Source organism: Nanorana parkeri, unplaced genomic scaffold, assembly GCF_000935625.1.
Source record: "Nanorana parkeri isolate BGI_ZX_2015 unplaced genomic scaffold, ASM93562v1 scaffold2555, whole genome shotgun sequence".
NCBI classification, from domain to species: Eukaryota; Metazoa; Chordata; class Amphibia; order Anura; family Dicroglossidae; genus Nanorana; species Nanorana parkeri.
The window spans coordinates 32,321-48,841 of record NW_017308823.1 but is presented as its reverse complement, the minus strand read 5'-3'; the positions used below and the strand labels follow the sequence as shown (position 1 = coordinate 48,841).

The following is a 16,521-nucleotide window of genomic DNA, read 5'->3' as shown; positions in this document are numbered from 1 at the left end:
CCGCTGGGTCCACCGGGTTACTTTATTAGGCAATCTGTGTTATAACAGCAAGTTTTCTGTGACTCATTTATAGCCGATATTGCAGTTGGGCACGCTGCATATTAGGGGTTGTTTTTATATAGTGTGATGGCATCTATGTTACACCATATCGATAAACTGGTGGCCAGTTGGTTGTTCTGGTGGCAGTATGGAGCTTCATCCAAGCTTTTGTTGGGGGCAGGAGTTATTTTTATAAACACCCCAGAGTCCGCTGTCGGGGAATCCCAGTGTGCCAAACCTGGATAGTTGGTAGCTTGGGAGTTTGTTGTAGGACAGGGATAGATTCCAGGTTACCCATGCCTCTTTTTATTCTGTCCCATGCACGTGTGACATGTGACTAGGACATGTGACCATGCACATCATCTCAGGGTAGGGATATGCCTTTCCCTAAAATCTCCTGAGATTTCCCAGCAATGCTCTGCTAATGACAAGGCAATCCCAGTGTGCATTGCGTTGGCAAACTGAAGTCATTTTGCCCTTTCAAAGCAGGAAGTGAATGCTCTGCAAGTGTAAGCATTTCATAATCACAGCATTTTACACCTGACATGTCAATGTTATTATTAAAGTGGACATTTACACTCAAAAATCAAATTCCACCAATGCATCCATCTATGTTTGATGATTAATAATAACATAGATATGTCAGGTGTACAATGCTGTGATTTTGAAATACTTACACTTGCAGAGCATATACTTCCTGCTTTGAAACTTCAGTTTGCCAACGCAATGCACACTGGGATTGCCTTGTCATCAGCAGAGCATTGCTAGGAAATCTCATCTGTAATCTCAGGAGAAAGAAAAGAGAAATACGGTATGCAAAGTATACAAAGCCGGCAATTATCTAGAAGTATGTGTTTGTATATTTGTCATTACTGAACATTTCTAAAGGTGTTTGTTGTTGTTATTCTAAAGATATGGGTAAAGGTCCACTTTAATCATCATACATAGAGGGACCCATTGGTGGAATTTGATTTTTGAGTGTAAAGGTCTGCTTTAAACAGTGTTATCAGCTATTCCCAGTTCACCTCTGTGAACTACCAAACACTTCCACTGTAGGTTTAGAGTTACCCTAGAACAGGGTGTTACTGGCAGGATCACTAGGTGAAAATAAAATGAAAAAATAAAACCTAAAAATAAGGAAAAATGAATTTAGCCACTACATCTAAGGGTTGATAAGCTGCATTATGTTACTTTTTGTTCTTGGGTTAAGATACACCTCAATAATAGTGTTAAAAACTTATAACAACAAGACTTTGAGAGACAACTTAAACTGGAACTTCACCCTTCTCTTTAAAATTACAACAAAGGCACCTTTAAAAAATGTTTAGTAGTGGCAACCTTTAAACAGACATTTAATAATAATTGCAGGCTTTACATTTTTTGCATGGCCTATTTGTCTTTTCCTCCCTATTCTCATGGTGGCCATTTTCACGAAGGACAGATAAATTCATTTCCCTTTACCTTCTGGAATTCTGGGTCTGTGACAGTGCAGATCATCTAAGCGGGGAAAAATCCCCCCAAGGTCTTTTGAGATTTTGCAGTTTACAGTTTGAGATTTCCTGCTGGCGGCACAGCAGTGCCTCACTCAACCAGGAAGTGGAAAAAATTTAATTGTAGGTAAAAGCAAAAAATGTTTGATTAATTATAAGATGATTTCATATGAGCGAGCAGTGAAAGTGGGTAAAGGTCCGTTTGAATGCAGCAACTTCATACAAAATGTTACACATGCTTTCCGGCTAAGAAGAAGCACAAACGCATCCTTACACACAAATATAGTGTTACATTTGTAACATGTGAATTGGCCACATAGTAATGAATGAGATTTATCCATGAATGGCATTTTTATGCCGTAAATGAGAAAAATGGACCAGTATGAATGGGTATGCACGTAAGTCGCCCAATTCCTCAGCTTCAGCAATAACCATTCTGTACTACAGCTTACACTATAATGATATGCAGGAAGTTCCATCAATAACAATGAAAGCTTTGCTGTAATGATTTTAAGTTTCCTTTTGAAGGAAAGGTCTGCAGGCTTCAATATGGCAGTGTTCTATTGCTTATATAGGATCACCACCCCAATTATACCCCATTGATTTTAGTATTACTATGGAGTACTTTTTCTGATGAGCAATTCATTTCACAGGATTAAGTTTGCACATGAAATGTCTGTCATAGAGATGAGAAGTGTTGCATCTTCCTCCAGCATGCAAGAATGAAATTCACATTTTCCCAGAGCTAGATGATGCAAGATGTTGGTTTTCTTTAGATGGTGAAAACGTATACAAAAAGCTGTAGTTATACTAATCCAGAAATAAAGATCACGTAATGAATTTGAATGTGTATTTACTCTTTTTCCAATGTTTTGACAGCCAGGATTTTAGCACAGTGCTGAATTTATGCTTGGGACGAGGCTTCGGAAGGCTTCTTGACAGCGTTGCTGAGTTCTTTCGACCTAATGACCAAGAGCTTACGCAGCATAGTCCAGCAGACAGGTACCCATTTCTTCTAAATTTTGATTGAAAGCAGGAATTTGGAACAAATGAAAATCCTGCATGAGTGTTGTAGTTTCAGTATACGTAACCCAACCCTTTTGCTATCTACTTCTCTTGAGATCCAGCCTGAAAATCATTACCCACTTTTCTTCTTGCTGAGGAGCAAAACTGCAGAATCCTGAACATAGAAACATCCCATATTATTGTTTCCATTCAGCGAATGCTATTACTACGTGCCTGCCGATACTAACAGGCAAGGAGTCACCAGCAAGATTAGTGACATCCAAATGCCATAGAGCCCACAGTGGGAGTACACCCAAAAACATAGTCTTACCAATAACCCAGACCCGTAATTAACAGCTTGCTATTGTCCTTGTGAATTGTAATAACAGCAACTGTTCCCATATCTCAAAAAGATGAGGTGATGATGCCAGTACTACACTTCTACTATGCCCACGATTTCTGCTTTGAGTTCCACCATGCAGCTTTGCATGACTATGGAAAAAGCTTAGATAATAACATACGTTGCAAAATTGATCCATGGCATGGTGTTCAGGAATTAGTTTCTTATGTGCTGATTTCTCTGTAGCCCAATGGTCCAGCTACAGTTATGGCACATTTACATGTCAGAGTGTAAAGGCCTAAATATAATTAAAGGGTATATAGAATACCCTTTAATATACTCCAAATAGAATGGTTTTATAAAGGACATCAATCTGTGAGGCTACCGCTAAAACAGAATTTTTTAAACATTTTGCATAGTAGCCAAAACGTAAAACTCCTGTCAGTTTTTTTTTATGGGGTGGGGTGTCCTTTCTCTTCCTTTCTGTTAGGAAGTGAGGGGAAATGTATCCAAAATGAACGGAAATCCACTCACACAGCTGTCACTGGAGCAAGCGTCCCATTCAGAAGATTTCCACTCACCATCTTTTCTATCGACAGCCATAACAATTTCTTAAATAATGTTTATTGAAAGCGTTCATAACATTTCACAGACAGTGTAACGATCAGGACATTTTTTTTCATATTTTGAATTGACCATCACTTTCTGTCCTCATGGTCATCAGGACAAATAGGGAGGGTGATTGTCCCCAGTAGGGACACAAAAAGCAATTAAATACATACAGTGTTTTTATCATATTCTACTTGATCTAAAACTAAATGAGGAAAAAAGGTTTGACTTTATACTTGTGTATCTCTTAGTTATTACTGATGCCAAACAGATGCAGTATACAGTATCTACACATGTTCTGTAATGAATAATGGAAAAGCAAATATTTGGGATTTAGCCAGTCTTATACATTTTGTACAGATATATATGTATAAAAGATTTTTTTTTTTCCTTTTTTAAAGCCTTTCTAGTATTAGTCTTCCACTGGCCAAAGTTATTCCAATTGTGAACGGACAGATCCACTCCATATGTAGTGAAATGCCCAATCACTTTGTGCAGGTATGTAAATGTTTTAGACGTAGTTGTGAAACTTTTGTGATAATTGTATATTAATCCGCACCATGTAGAATAATTTCATTGGAATCAAAATGATAATTTCCTGGTATGACTCTTCTAACAGGGGGGAGGTCAATATAGCTTTAAAAAAGGATTGTGGAACTGCATTAGCTTCTGTGGATTACACAAGTTGAATATGCACATTACATTTGTAGTCATTTGTTTGCCTCCAGCCCCTGTAAGCCCAACATACATATAGCTTGTTTTGTGCTTATCTGTGTGACTTGACAGAAGTCATAATGGCAAAAAAATAAGATTTTTACCTTTTAATCCCTCTGTACTCACTTGTTTATCTATTATTATTATTTTTTATTATTATACTTTGTGCATGCATTTTACATTATTGTACATTACGTCATCTTTCCTGCACCAAAACTGTTTACCATCGATATTGTCCTGCAGCATAACATATATTTCACATTAGATCACTAGTTTCTGCCATTCTGTTCACGGCTTTACTACCGAGTGAGTAATTCACCTGAAGCAAGCATGCAACCACTCACTGCATCATTTTTCCAGGTCAGTGACTCATTGGTTACTGAGGCCGGTGTTCTTTTGAAAGTTCCAACTTGTCGACCTCTCCAACTGTGGTGACCTCACATCTGGTGACTGCCAGTCTGAGATCTACAGCAGATGGTGCTAGTGTGCATGCCCAGGAAATCCTTGTGGAACTGTCTAACTATTGCCACAGCGCCTGCGCAGCTATCCACTTCTATAACATACTACAGTAATATTTCTCCTAGGTTATAGAAGCTGATGGCCGCACGGTCGCAGTGGCTATTGCCTCATCGGATTCTATAACCTAGTCAAAGGTTATATTATGTTACAGCGTCTGTGCGGCCACATGATTCTTTCTACAACCACAGTTGCCACTGTGCCTGCGCGGCTATCGGCTTCTATAACCTAGGACAAATATAAGTTTGTCCTAGGTTATAGAATCCGATTAGACGCGCAGGCGCAGTGGCAATAGTTAGACAGTTGGACAAGGATTTTCTGCCCATGTGCACTATCTCTATCTGCTGCACATCTCCTACTGGCAGTCACCGGATCTGACGTGCTAGGATGTCTGATTATTGCTAGCCATGCATGCTTAGATTTCTTTCTTTAAGCCCATGACTCAGTCAATTCCCCACAGTCTATGTGAAGCAGCATGCATGCAGGAACCTCCCTTGCTGGCTCTAGTATTCAGACATCCATGGCTGTCTGAATAAGTGAAGAGTGACTGCATCTGATTGGATTCAGTCGCCGTTTGACCGGCAGGGCCACCCACAGCTCAAATTTTAGCTGATTTATAAACATAGTGAACATCAAGTGGTTAAAACAAGCTCACTGTATCGTTTTCTTTCGCCTCCCGGCTATCCAGTTAACGTGATCTGTGCAGCTTTACTGGACAGTAAATGTGCCGTGCCTCTCCCTTCCCCTCAGTCCTGTGCTTGATTGGAGTGGAGGGGAAGGGAGACATTAGTGGTCTAATAGACCCTTCATGTCTTCCTAAGGAGAGCCTGTCACCTGCCCAATGATACTACATAAGGAACTTGTTAGTTCCCTTGTGATAACAATAAAGTTAGATAGAAAAGTGTTAGACATGTAAAATATAACTAAATAAATAAAAATAAAAGCATTTTTAAAAGCAACCCTGTCACCCAACACGTACACACGAAGGCAAACACAGCTGTAGGGCACACATGGGTATAAAAACAGTGATTTTCACCACATATGTCTGGTATTTTTGTGAACATCAGAGTGACAGCATTAATTCTACAGTTATCATTTGTAATAATTATTAATGAACCGGGAGTATAAACTGCACAATACATATGCTGTGGAAGGAGGAAGACTTTTCTTTGGCAGAGGAGACTTTTTCTTTTACCTCCTAGCAATTTTTTTTTCATTTTCAGAGTTTAGTTCCACTTTGATTATGCGATAAAAAAAATTCTGCTCATCACTGCTTCTTGGATTCATGTGTGAAAGTCTCATGGTTATATGATCCATTGCGGAGGATATTATGAATGTGTTTGTGATGTTATGATTAGCATTGAGCTTGTTTTGTGGATATTTTTTCTGCTGTTGCCTAGCAGAAGGAATTACATTTTTATCTTTCTTTTTGACTGTTTGTATTGGAGCCTGATTAATTGGGTTTTGGGAATAGCAATAATTTGAATTTATAGAATATTATTTTATTTAGTGTCTTTAACCTCCTTGGCGGTATTCCCGAGTGTGGCTCGGGGTTAATTTTTAGTACCATAAGCAGTAACCGCGAGCCACACTCGGAATTACAGCGTAGCGTTACTTACCTTGTCCCTCGAGCCGTGCTGTGTCCCCAGCATACATCTTCCGTCCCTTGCGAGCGTCCGCGTCGCAAGGGGGCGGAACCGCCGGGAATTTTAAAAGTAAAAAGAAAAACGGGGAAAAATAGAACAAAAAAAGGAAAAAAAATAATAAAAGTAAATAATCAGACCGCCAGGGAGGTTAACAGAAAAAAATACAGATTTCTCTTAGGCGTGGTTCACATCTGAGCATTTTTTCTGCACAGATCCAGTCGCGCAAAACACACATTTCCATGCAAGTCATTGCTGACTGTTCACACCTTAGCGTTGCCTCACACGTAGGAAAACGTCTGCTGCATGAAAAGATGCAGGAGCTATTTTTTTGGCAGATGTTGCGCGGTTTTGGTCCCATAGACATGTCTATGGATGCCAAATTTGATTAGGTTTTTATTTGGATTTTGGATCCGCCCAAATTGTCGAGTAAGAAAGTAACATTAACCACTTAAAGACGAGGTGTTTAGACCCCCTTCCTGGCCAGGCCATTTTTCAGTGTTCAGCGCTGCAGTACTTTGACTGACATTTATTCCGTCATGCAACGCTGTACTGAAAGTAATTTAATACAATTTTTTGAGGACACATAGCTTTCTTTTGGTGATATTTATTCACAACTGTTTTTTTTATTTTTTACTATATAACAAAAAAAGTACCCTAAATTTTGACCAAAAAAAACTGTTTCCCTATGAAATGTTATGAAACATTTATTATCACCCATGGGGGGGGGGGGGGACTTAAAAAGAAAAATTGTGTTATTTAACATTTTTTTTAATATGTGACAATTTTTTTTTAGCTTCTTTATTTTTTTATGGTTTAAATTTTTTTTTTTTTTACACATAACTTTATTGCTATCACATAGGGGACTAGGAAATCCCCTATGTGATAGCCAATTCAAATAACAGGTCCTCTTTATAGAGACATCAGAGGTCTAAGACCCCTAATGTCACCTAGGAACCCCCAGAGAAGCTGATGAAGCAGAGATCTGCTTCATCAGCTTCTCACCAGCATTTGTAACCGGAGAGTGACACTGAATGCAGGAAGTCATGTAATACACATCACTTCCTGCATTCAGGGACAGCAAAGGAGATCAAAGGGAGATTGTCTACTGAACTCCCTTTGATCTCCAGTGACATCGTCGCCGTGCAGGTCCCAGCCGCACGGGCACAGCTGATCTCGGGACCGGCAGCACTGGTGGGGGCACACACCCGCAGCCAGCACAAGTGATCGGGCGTCACTAGAGACGCCTGATCGCTTGCATGTTAACAGCCATCGCTGGCTGTTTACATGCTCACAGTTTCCCCACTCGTGTGCGCGCTGAGCACGTCTCTCCCCTCCCGCCCCTGTAAGTCTCCCGTCCGGCCGCTCACGAACGGCCATGGACGGGAGATGGTAACATGCCTGTAATGCAACTCCTAACAGGCAAACAAAAACTATCTGATTGGCCAGAGAACAGTCACCTATGCAATTTTTAGTTTAGTTTTAAGCGAAATTCAGACAGATACCAATTTTCGTTAAAGGAACATTTGGAGTGTTTGCAAGTGGACTTTACATGTCTAATATTCTTGTTGACTTGTCAAGTAACTGTTTTTTAATTTATTTATTACAGGTATTTTTATAGCGCTGACAATTTTTACACAGTCCTTTACAAACTGCACATTCACATCAGTCCCTGCCCTCAAGGAGCTTACAATCTAAGGTCCCCCATCTCACATACATACAGGGCCAATTTAGACAGGAGCCTATTAACCTTCCAGCATGTCTTTGTAGTGTGGGAGGAAACCGGAGTACCCAGAGGAAACCCAGACAAGCACAGGGAGAACATGCAAACTCCTTGGAGATAGCGATCCACAATCCCTGCGCTAGTAGTGTATACCTAACAGTCTAATTGGACCAGCCGCAACACTGTGTATAAATAAACGTTGAATTGCAAGTGTGTTGCGCTCAGTCTGAGTGAAACAAACAAATCCACCTTCTAGGTGTGTAAATCAAACTGACAACATTCTTCATGTACCAGTTAACAAATATCAATAACTTGACATGTGCATAATTGTATAATGAAAAATAATGAAAACATTGTGATAATCAATCGTATAAAAACCGTGTTGAACCATAAAACACTGAGGCCTCCTCGGTCAAAGTGACAATGGGTGGGGGAATACCGTTATAATAGAAAAAATTACTAGTATTTTTGATATTGTGAAATAAATTATTAAGGGCGTATTCAATCGTGGGACAATAGGGCCTCCTCAATAAATGACCACCCAATTCCTCCTTACGTGATATAGGTAAAACAAATTAAATCTATAGGGTCTTCTTCCACAAGTGATAGCAGAAATACATCAAAGAGTCATTTTAAGGAGATCTAAACCGTTTCGTGCATATCCAGCAAGGGGGATTTAAATGGTTACTTCCCTTCCTTCAGCGGCATTTATGGTTCAACACGGTTTTTATACGGTTGATTATCACGATGTTTTCATTATTTTTCATTATACAATTATGCACGTGTCAAGTTATTGATATTTGTTAACTGGTACATGAAGAGTGTTGTCAGTTTGATTTACACACCTGGAGGGTGGATTTCCTTGTAGCTAGCGTCCTGACTGTAATATGAACCGGGGCCAAGTGCAGCAAAGCAGAACTGATGACCACAAAACCACTGTGCTGCCCAAAATCTCTTATTTTTTAATATCAAAATCTTTGACTTATTAATCAATATCTGAAGAAAGAATTATTCTTCTTCTGATTTTTACCTGGAGTGGACACATTTATGTAGACTTGTAACACCAGCTCGCCCAGTCTAAAAGACGCAGAAGCATTTTAAAAGAAACGTGTACAGTTCCTCCAAGTAGATCATTTGAACATCAATAAAAAATAACTAAAACAAAAATAAGTGCTGACAAAGTTATAGGTACATTGGATAGCTGACACCTGGGATTTTATCCAGCTATGTTGTTGCTGTATATGACAACTGTTCTTTCGGTCATGGCAACCAATCTAATCCACCCTTTTGTTGTGCTATGCAGTACTGGTAAGATGTGGCACTGGGCAGCAAAATCATGTATTCCTTTAGTCACTAATAAATAATAAGGCCCATTGCAATTATGCTTACAAATTTTGACATTTGTTTAAATCCATAGAAAACATTTGGTTGATATGGCAAGGGATGTTGCAGCTGTAACAAACATGCTAGCATTATATAAACAAAATGTACCACCTTTTAATATGTGTATGCACTCTTATTTCATTGTGATCATTCTGCAGGAACTACTACTCATGGAACAAGTGAAGGACTTTGCTGCCAACGTGTATGAGGCTTTCAGCACACCCCAGCAACTAGAAAAGTAATGTCACTTTACCGGGCACCAATGTGCCCAACCTCTCCTCAGAATCCAGAGGAACATTAATGTTTACAGATCGTGCGTACCATTCCTTTTTAATTAAAGTAAGGTAAAATGACTGCATCCTGACCAGAAGAATGAATACTTTGCATACTGTGACAATGGACAGTAGTTTCTCATTCAGTCACTGCAGAATCAGACATCGGTTTTATATTCTCCATCATGTTATTTGCCGCAGGTTTGTGAGAAGCATTCAACTTATGAGTCCTTAAGTAATAGTTTGAGTAATTTATTAATCTGCATTTTCAATTACAAGTGAGTCAGTAAAGTTATAAACAAAATGAATGTGGCATGGCTAACACACTGTGTTCAAATAAGACTCCTAACTAGCCTTAATATCCAATCGTTGTAACCAGCATATTGCTGCACTGTAACATATTTTAATATTGGTAAACCTATTCATAATAAAAATTTTATTGATGAATAAGCCTTGACTGCCGCCATTGAGTACATATGTGATGAATATACCATAATAATGCTGTTTTTCTGGATGAACAAAGTCCTGCTGTTACAGATAGTTTCACACATGTTTAAACAACTTTTGATGACAAAAATGGTATAACAGCTCAAGGCAACTTATCAACACTTGTGATTGTATCCCAAATTTGATTTAAAAAAAAACAAACATTGGTGTTTTAGTTGCTTTTTGTGATTAATAACTTGATGTATGTAATTGGAATTACCTGAATATTTCTGTGCGCATTGTCAGCATTTGAGGTAAAAAAAAAACCCTCACTCTCTTCTTACATTGGTTCTAATATGCATTTTGAAGACCAGGCTAAGGCCTCATTCACACTACTTAAAGTCGCACCTTACAGATCCATGCCGCGTGCATGGCCGTATCGGGCCGTTCCCAGGAAGGACAGGTGCTGCGTGTCATTGTACGCAGCAGCTTGTTCTTCTCTATGGGAGTACGCCGCCGTACGCTCACCCGAGCTGCACATCTCTGCCGGTGTCCGTGCTCAGGCACAGATGGGATCCACCCTGTCTGCGTACAAGTCCTGACACCCGGACCCGCACAGATGTGCAGCTCGGGTGAGCGTACGGCCGTGTACTCCCCATCACACTCAGCACCTGTCCTTACCGGCAACGACCTGATACAGTCATGCACGCTGCACGGATCTGTATGGGGCGACACTTAGCTGTGTGAATGAGGCCTTATTCTGTGAATGAGGGTTTACAAAGTGCAGCAAGCAATAGCAAGGTTAGAAATCATCTCACAACTGAGATAACCAGAGTAAACTGCAGTTTGGGTGCAATTTATTTAATTTTCTGCTTTTTGCACAATGAGTAAACCTGATGGTGTACTAAGTTTGGCGGTGTGCAATACAACATTCATATTTTACTTTCATTATTGCAGAAAAATGGGAGTAATAAGCAATTCAGATTGGTTGATGTGGGAGGATGTACTTTATTTTATCAGTTATACTCTTGTAAATCTATAACACGATTTTTATGTGGCAAGTTTAAATATTCTTGGCCTGTGCTTTCTAACCGTTGGCCCATGGGGTAATGATGCCTTCCAGAGCTTTGTTTGTCTGCACTCTGCTTTGTTTTGCAGAAATGTACACATTAAAGGCAGATAGTACAGTTACAAAACAATTCAAGACTAGAGGGTTAGAAGGGCCCCAACTGACAGAAAAAGGTTGACTTTTTATTATTATTTATTATTACAAGTATTTATATAGCGCCCACAATGTACGCAGTGCTTTACATAGTTGCACATTCACATCAGTCCCGTTGTTCTACCTATTGATTGTGGCCATGTGACAGGTAGATTGTGACAGAGTTTTGCTATCTGTACGGCCGCACTGACTCCCTCCAGATAGCACAATTCATTGTTTGTTTGTTTGTTTTTTTTATATCAGCCAGCCTTTCCAATCCTAAAGGGCTTTTGAGTATCTAAATCATGTCTTAATGGACTAAAGTGATGTCAAAGGATCAAGCGACTATCCTTACCGATTCTATTTTTATAGAATGCTTGGAGCTTATGCCTTCAGCCCTGCACTATTGAGTAGACAGATTACTTGACATTGTCCATCTTATTTCCCGAATGAGTCTTTTCAGTGAATATACAGAGAACTCCATGGCTGAAATGTGGCAGTGTAAAAAAAAAAGGAAACTTGCTATGAATGCCTTTTTTATGCTGAACTTCTTTTTGATGCCTTTTTGAACACCGTTATAAAGAATGTCACTGGGGGGGGTAAAAGTTTTCATTTGCCCCAGCAAAAAGCCTAAGCCACAAACTGGAAAGATGTCTTCCTCTTCTGAAGCTTAGAAGAGTTATTTTTGTAACTACCAGACTTCAACCTTCAAGACCAGACCCAAGCCAAGGACCCAGTTTAATCCTAGACCCAGGGCCCCTCCCAAATCTTCAGACAAATCCTTTTTAGCATGACCTTTGTATACACCTGCTTAGAAAGCATCGCAAATGCATGGAAGGGGGGGGGGACTTTTTCTTGTTGTGTGGCTTCCCCCTTAAAATCCATACCAGACCTGTATCCACTTTCAATCTCTAAGACTCCTTTGTCTACTCAGAAGTAGTAAGATTAAGGGCATTCTAGTGGTCCTCATATTTTCAAAATGGCCAAGGTAGATGTGGTGTTAAAACCTGATCAAACTTCTGGCAGACATGCCATGGAATCTGCCAGATCGACCTGCTCTCCTATCTCAAGTAACAGTTTACCACCCCGCTTCACAGGGGCTGCTTTAACAGCAGTGCTGTTAAAAAAAGCCCAGCTTCTAAGAGACGGAGGTTTCTCTGATTAGGTAATTTCAGTGCTGTTAAAAGCCAGAATGTCTTCCTCACATAGGGTTTAATACCGCACATGCAAGGCTTTATTCACTTGGTTCATTTGGAGGAAAGATAATGTCATCCTAGGAAATACTCCATGGGAAGAATCATAACCTTTCTGCAATCGGTTCTGGATCAGCCTTTGGCCTCGAGTTCCATGAAGGGGCAAATCTTGGAACTTGTCAAAGATCGCTAGCCTCCCATTTACTGATGAAGACCTTTTGTACATGGTGTCTCTCATGTGGCCCCTGTACAAATACCTGTGACTCTGTTGGATTTAAATTTGGTTCTATCCGCACTAGAAAGTCCACCCTTTAAGCCCATTAGGGATATTACCCTTGCCACTTACTCACAAGGTTGCGTTACTTGTTGCCATCACCTCTTCAAGGTGCGTGTCTGCCTTGTCCTGTAAGGAAACCTATTTGCTATTACACTAGGACCAGGTGATATTGAGGCCAAGTGCCTACTTCTTTTTTAAGGTGGTTTCAATCTTTTACCTTCCCAGGACATTGTTCTTTTGTCTCTTTGTCCCGCCAGTATATTTAAAGGAAATTTCCCTTCACTGCTTGGATTTAGATTTAGCTGTGTGGACTTGCCTATCAGCCACTGCTTCTATTAGAAAGACTGTCTCTTTTTGTCTTCTCTGTAAAGGGAAACCAGTTTTTAATTTCACCATTTCCTGGTGGCTCAGGCATATATTTTTTAAGTGTACGGTCTTTAGTACAAGGCTCTGACTTTTTGTGTCAAACCCACTGTACTAGACCTGTGTGTGTTTCGTGGACATTTCAGCATCAGACCTCTTTTTACTAGATTTGTAAGGACAACACCTGTGTTACCTTTTGTAATAGAAAGTGGCTGTGTACACCCAACTTCACATATTTTACTGAAAAGTGCCGGCAAAGCCAAGGAATGCCTGTATTTCAATCAGAGTTTTTGTTTTGTTTTTAACTAACCTGTTTGCTAAGCTTCCTATGAATATCTTTCAGCATTTGATAATGTTTTTCAATTGCTTAGTATTATTGTGTTTTAAAAGAGAACTTTGACCCAACCTTTCTCGGCTAGGTTTGAACATTTACCATGGGAGAACATTTACCATGTCCTCCTATGACCCAAAACTCAGCATATAGTGGGCTATTGACCGCTATATGCTGACAGCAGAGCCATGCTGTGGCCGGGAAAGATTCTCTCTAGAGGCAGAGCCAGCTGTGCCCTCCCCGTCTCTCCAGTCACCGCTCTCTGCAGGGAGAAGATCAGGAACTGAGTGATCAGCGGTATGTGATCACTCAATTGTCAACCTATAGAGCCGACCAACGTGTGACAGCTTCAGTGTCACACGTCGGCTCTAATTATGGGGATGAGTGCATTTCATTCTCCCCATAATACTCCTTTTAAGTATTAGTATTTTAACTGATTTTAGTGGCAGTTTTTAGAGATGAAACAATGGCGTGTTCTACTGAACCACCACTTACTGTAAATGCAGTACATGGTGATTAGACATTACAGTGACAGAAATGAATTGATCAATCAGCATGTCTAATACTTGTCTTTTATATATAATACCAGTTGAACTAGGTTACTGTTAATATGCTTATTACATTAGGTATCCGCCCCCTATAACTTTTTAACGAAGTTGAAAACCAGCCAAAGTTTTTTTTTATGTAATTTAATTTTTCATTTTAAAATGTAACATCTAGGTTAAGGCAAAATGCATCCCTGGTGAGTCTAATAACATCGCAGACTCTGTCTTGTTTCCAGATGGAGCATTTAAAGGACCTTCTGCTGGGAGGCAGTTCAGGAGAGCTTAATCTGTCCGGATCATCTTTGTTTAATATATATTTTTTTTATTGTACATCAATTCCATACAGTTTACATATTATTTTGTATAAATATTGAAAAAATATATAGAAGAAAACCCAAAGAAAAAAAAACCACAATCTTATTTCATACATTCTCTCCATCTTACATTAGGTTTCCCATTATCAATCGTTTCTTTCAAAGCTTCCTTTGGGGGAGTAGGAGAGAGACCATCTTTACTCATATATCATTCAACCCCTACCCCCTTGTGATCCTATTCTACATATACTTATTCATTACCTTCAAATCTAGTGTCATGTATAAACCTGAGTTTACCTCCTCTTGTTTAATCCAGTCAACTTCCCCCAGTGTGCCCTCCTTTTTTTTCCCCCTCCTTTTCCCTTCCTTTTTCCTCCCCTCCCTTTTTCTCCCCCTCCTTCCCCACCCCCTCCCTCTTCTCTGTTTCTTCTACTCCTCCTATAGGCATTCATCCCTCCTTACTACTTCACCATTCATACAGGTCATTTTTCCTTCCTTAGTATCTTAAACATCTAACCAAAGGTTTTATTTATGTCCTTAGCCGTAAATTTTCCATATCTCTCAGAGGATCCCTATATAGTTTTCCCATTTTTCCCAGATCTTGTAGAAACTCTCCTTTTTATCTGAGTCTTTTGCGCTTAAGTCCTCCATATATCTTATTTCCTCCATTGTGCTAACCCAATTCTCTAATGTAGGTGGTACCGTTGACTTCCAACCTCGTGAGATGCAGACCCTAGCTGCAACCAATACAAATCTTAGAATTTCACTTTTAATTTTTTTGGGATCCAGGTATTAAATGACAGTAGGACCATAAAAGGATCTTTTTCCACGCTTTGTGCTTCTATGGCATTATATATTCCAAACACAGATTCCCAGAAAGGTTGCAGTCTTGGACAACTCCACCATATATGCAAGTATGTCCCCTCCTCCCGTATACATCTCCAACATCTATCTGTTAAATCTGAGTTTATATGCCTATTACCTTCTGGGCACCTGTACCATCTAGATATCATTTTATCATTATTTTCTTGGTGAAAGGAAGACATAACGGAGCCATGTGTCATATTAAATATTCTTTCCCACTCTTTGTCAGATAGCTCCTTCCTCATGTCTTGCTCCCATCTTTTCATGTACTTAGTGTGTCCCTTATCTTCTTCCGCCCTCAATATGCCATATACTACTGACAGGGTGTGTGTAATAGGTGTTTCTGATATGCACAATTTCTCGAATGTAGTAAATGTCTTAAGAGTTTTGCATGTCCTAAGATGTTTAATATAGTCTAATATCTGAACTGCCTCCATCCATGTCTTCCCATTGGTCTGTCTTTCTGGTCTTAAGTTCCTTTTTAGCTCCTCTCTGCCTGGTTCTAACACTTGCCACACCTGTATATGTAGAGTATTCTCCCTATTTAATAATGTCATTGCTTGCATACCTGGTGGAAATTGTGGGTTACCCAAGATGGGAGTCAAGGGTCCAGGCCTAGATGAGAGATTATATTTGGTTACAGACTTGCCCCATGTTTGTAATACTACTTTTAGCAAGAGAGGCAGTGTAGATACCTGTGGCCTGCATTCCACTGATAGCCAAGGAAGATTCCTCAATGGTACCAGGGAAAGATCGGCTTCCAATTTTACTACCATTTTGTCTTGACCCCTATGAATCCAGTCCAATATTCTGGATATCAAAATTGCTTTATGGTAGAGTGCGAAGTCTGGGATTCCCAAACCTCCTCTCTGTTTTGATCTCATCAGAACTTTTGCACTTATTCTAGGGGTTTTGTTTGCCCAGACAAATTTCATTGCTGCCGATTTTTATTTCCTGGAAAAAAAATTCTGGCAGAAGAATAGGAATTGTCTGGAGTCTATATAATATTTTTGGGAGGATATCCATTTTTAAAACATTTATTCTCCCTAACCAAGACATTCTTAAACTGTTCCATGAATGGAATTGGGCAAAAATATTGTCTATCCAGTCTCTAAAATTAATAACATACAGTGTGTTAAGTTCTTTCGGGATGTTAACCCCCAGATATACAATATATTTAGCCTGTCATATAAATGGGTAATTATTCTTTATATTAGTTATTACTTTGTCAGTTAAGGATATATTTAAGAGTTCAGATTTAGAGAGGTTTATT

At 39.5% G+C, this 16,521-nt stretch overlaps 1 protein-coding gene across 1 annotated transcript in view; it reads left to right on the top strand.

The window, feature by feature from the left end:
• Positions 1–10,199, top strand: part of PEX3 (peroxisomal biogenesis factor 3) — a 28,352-nt gene extending 18,153 nt beyond the window's left edge. Inside the window, exons 11-13 of the mRNA XM_018573821.1 lie at positions 2,409–2,531; positions 3,885–3,981; positions 9,621–10,199. Of these exons, the coding sequence (XP_018429323.1) occupies positions 2,409–2,531; positions 3,885–3,981; positions 9,621–9,704 (304 nt within the window). The 3' untranslated portion in view covers positions 9,705–10,199. The remainder of the gene's footprint in view (positions 1–2,408; positions 2,532–3,884; positions 3,982–9,620) is intronic.
• Positions 10,200–16,521: the final 6,322 nt, after the last annotated feature.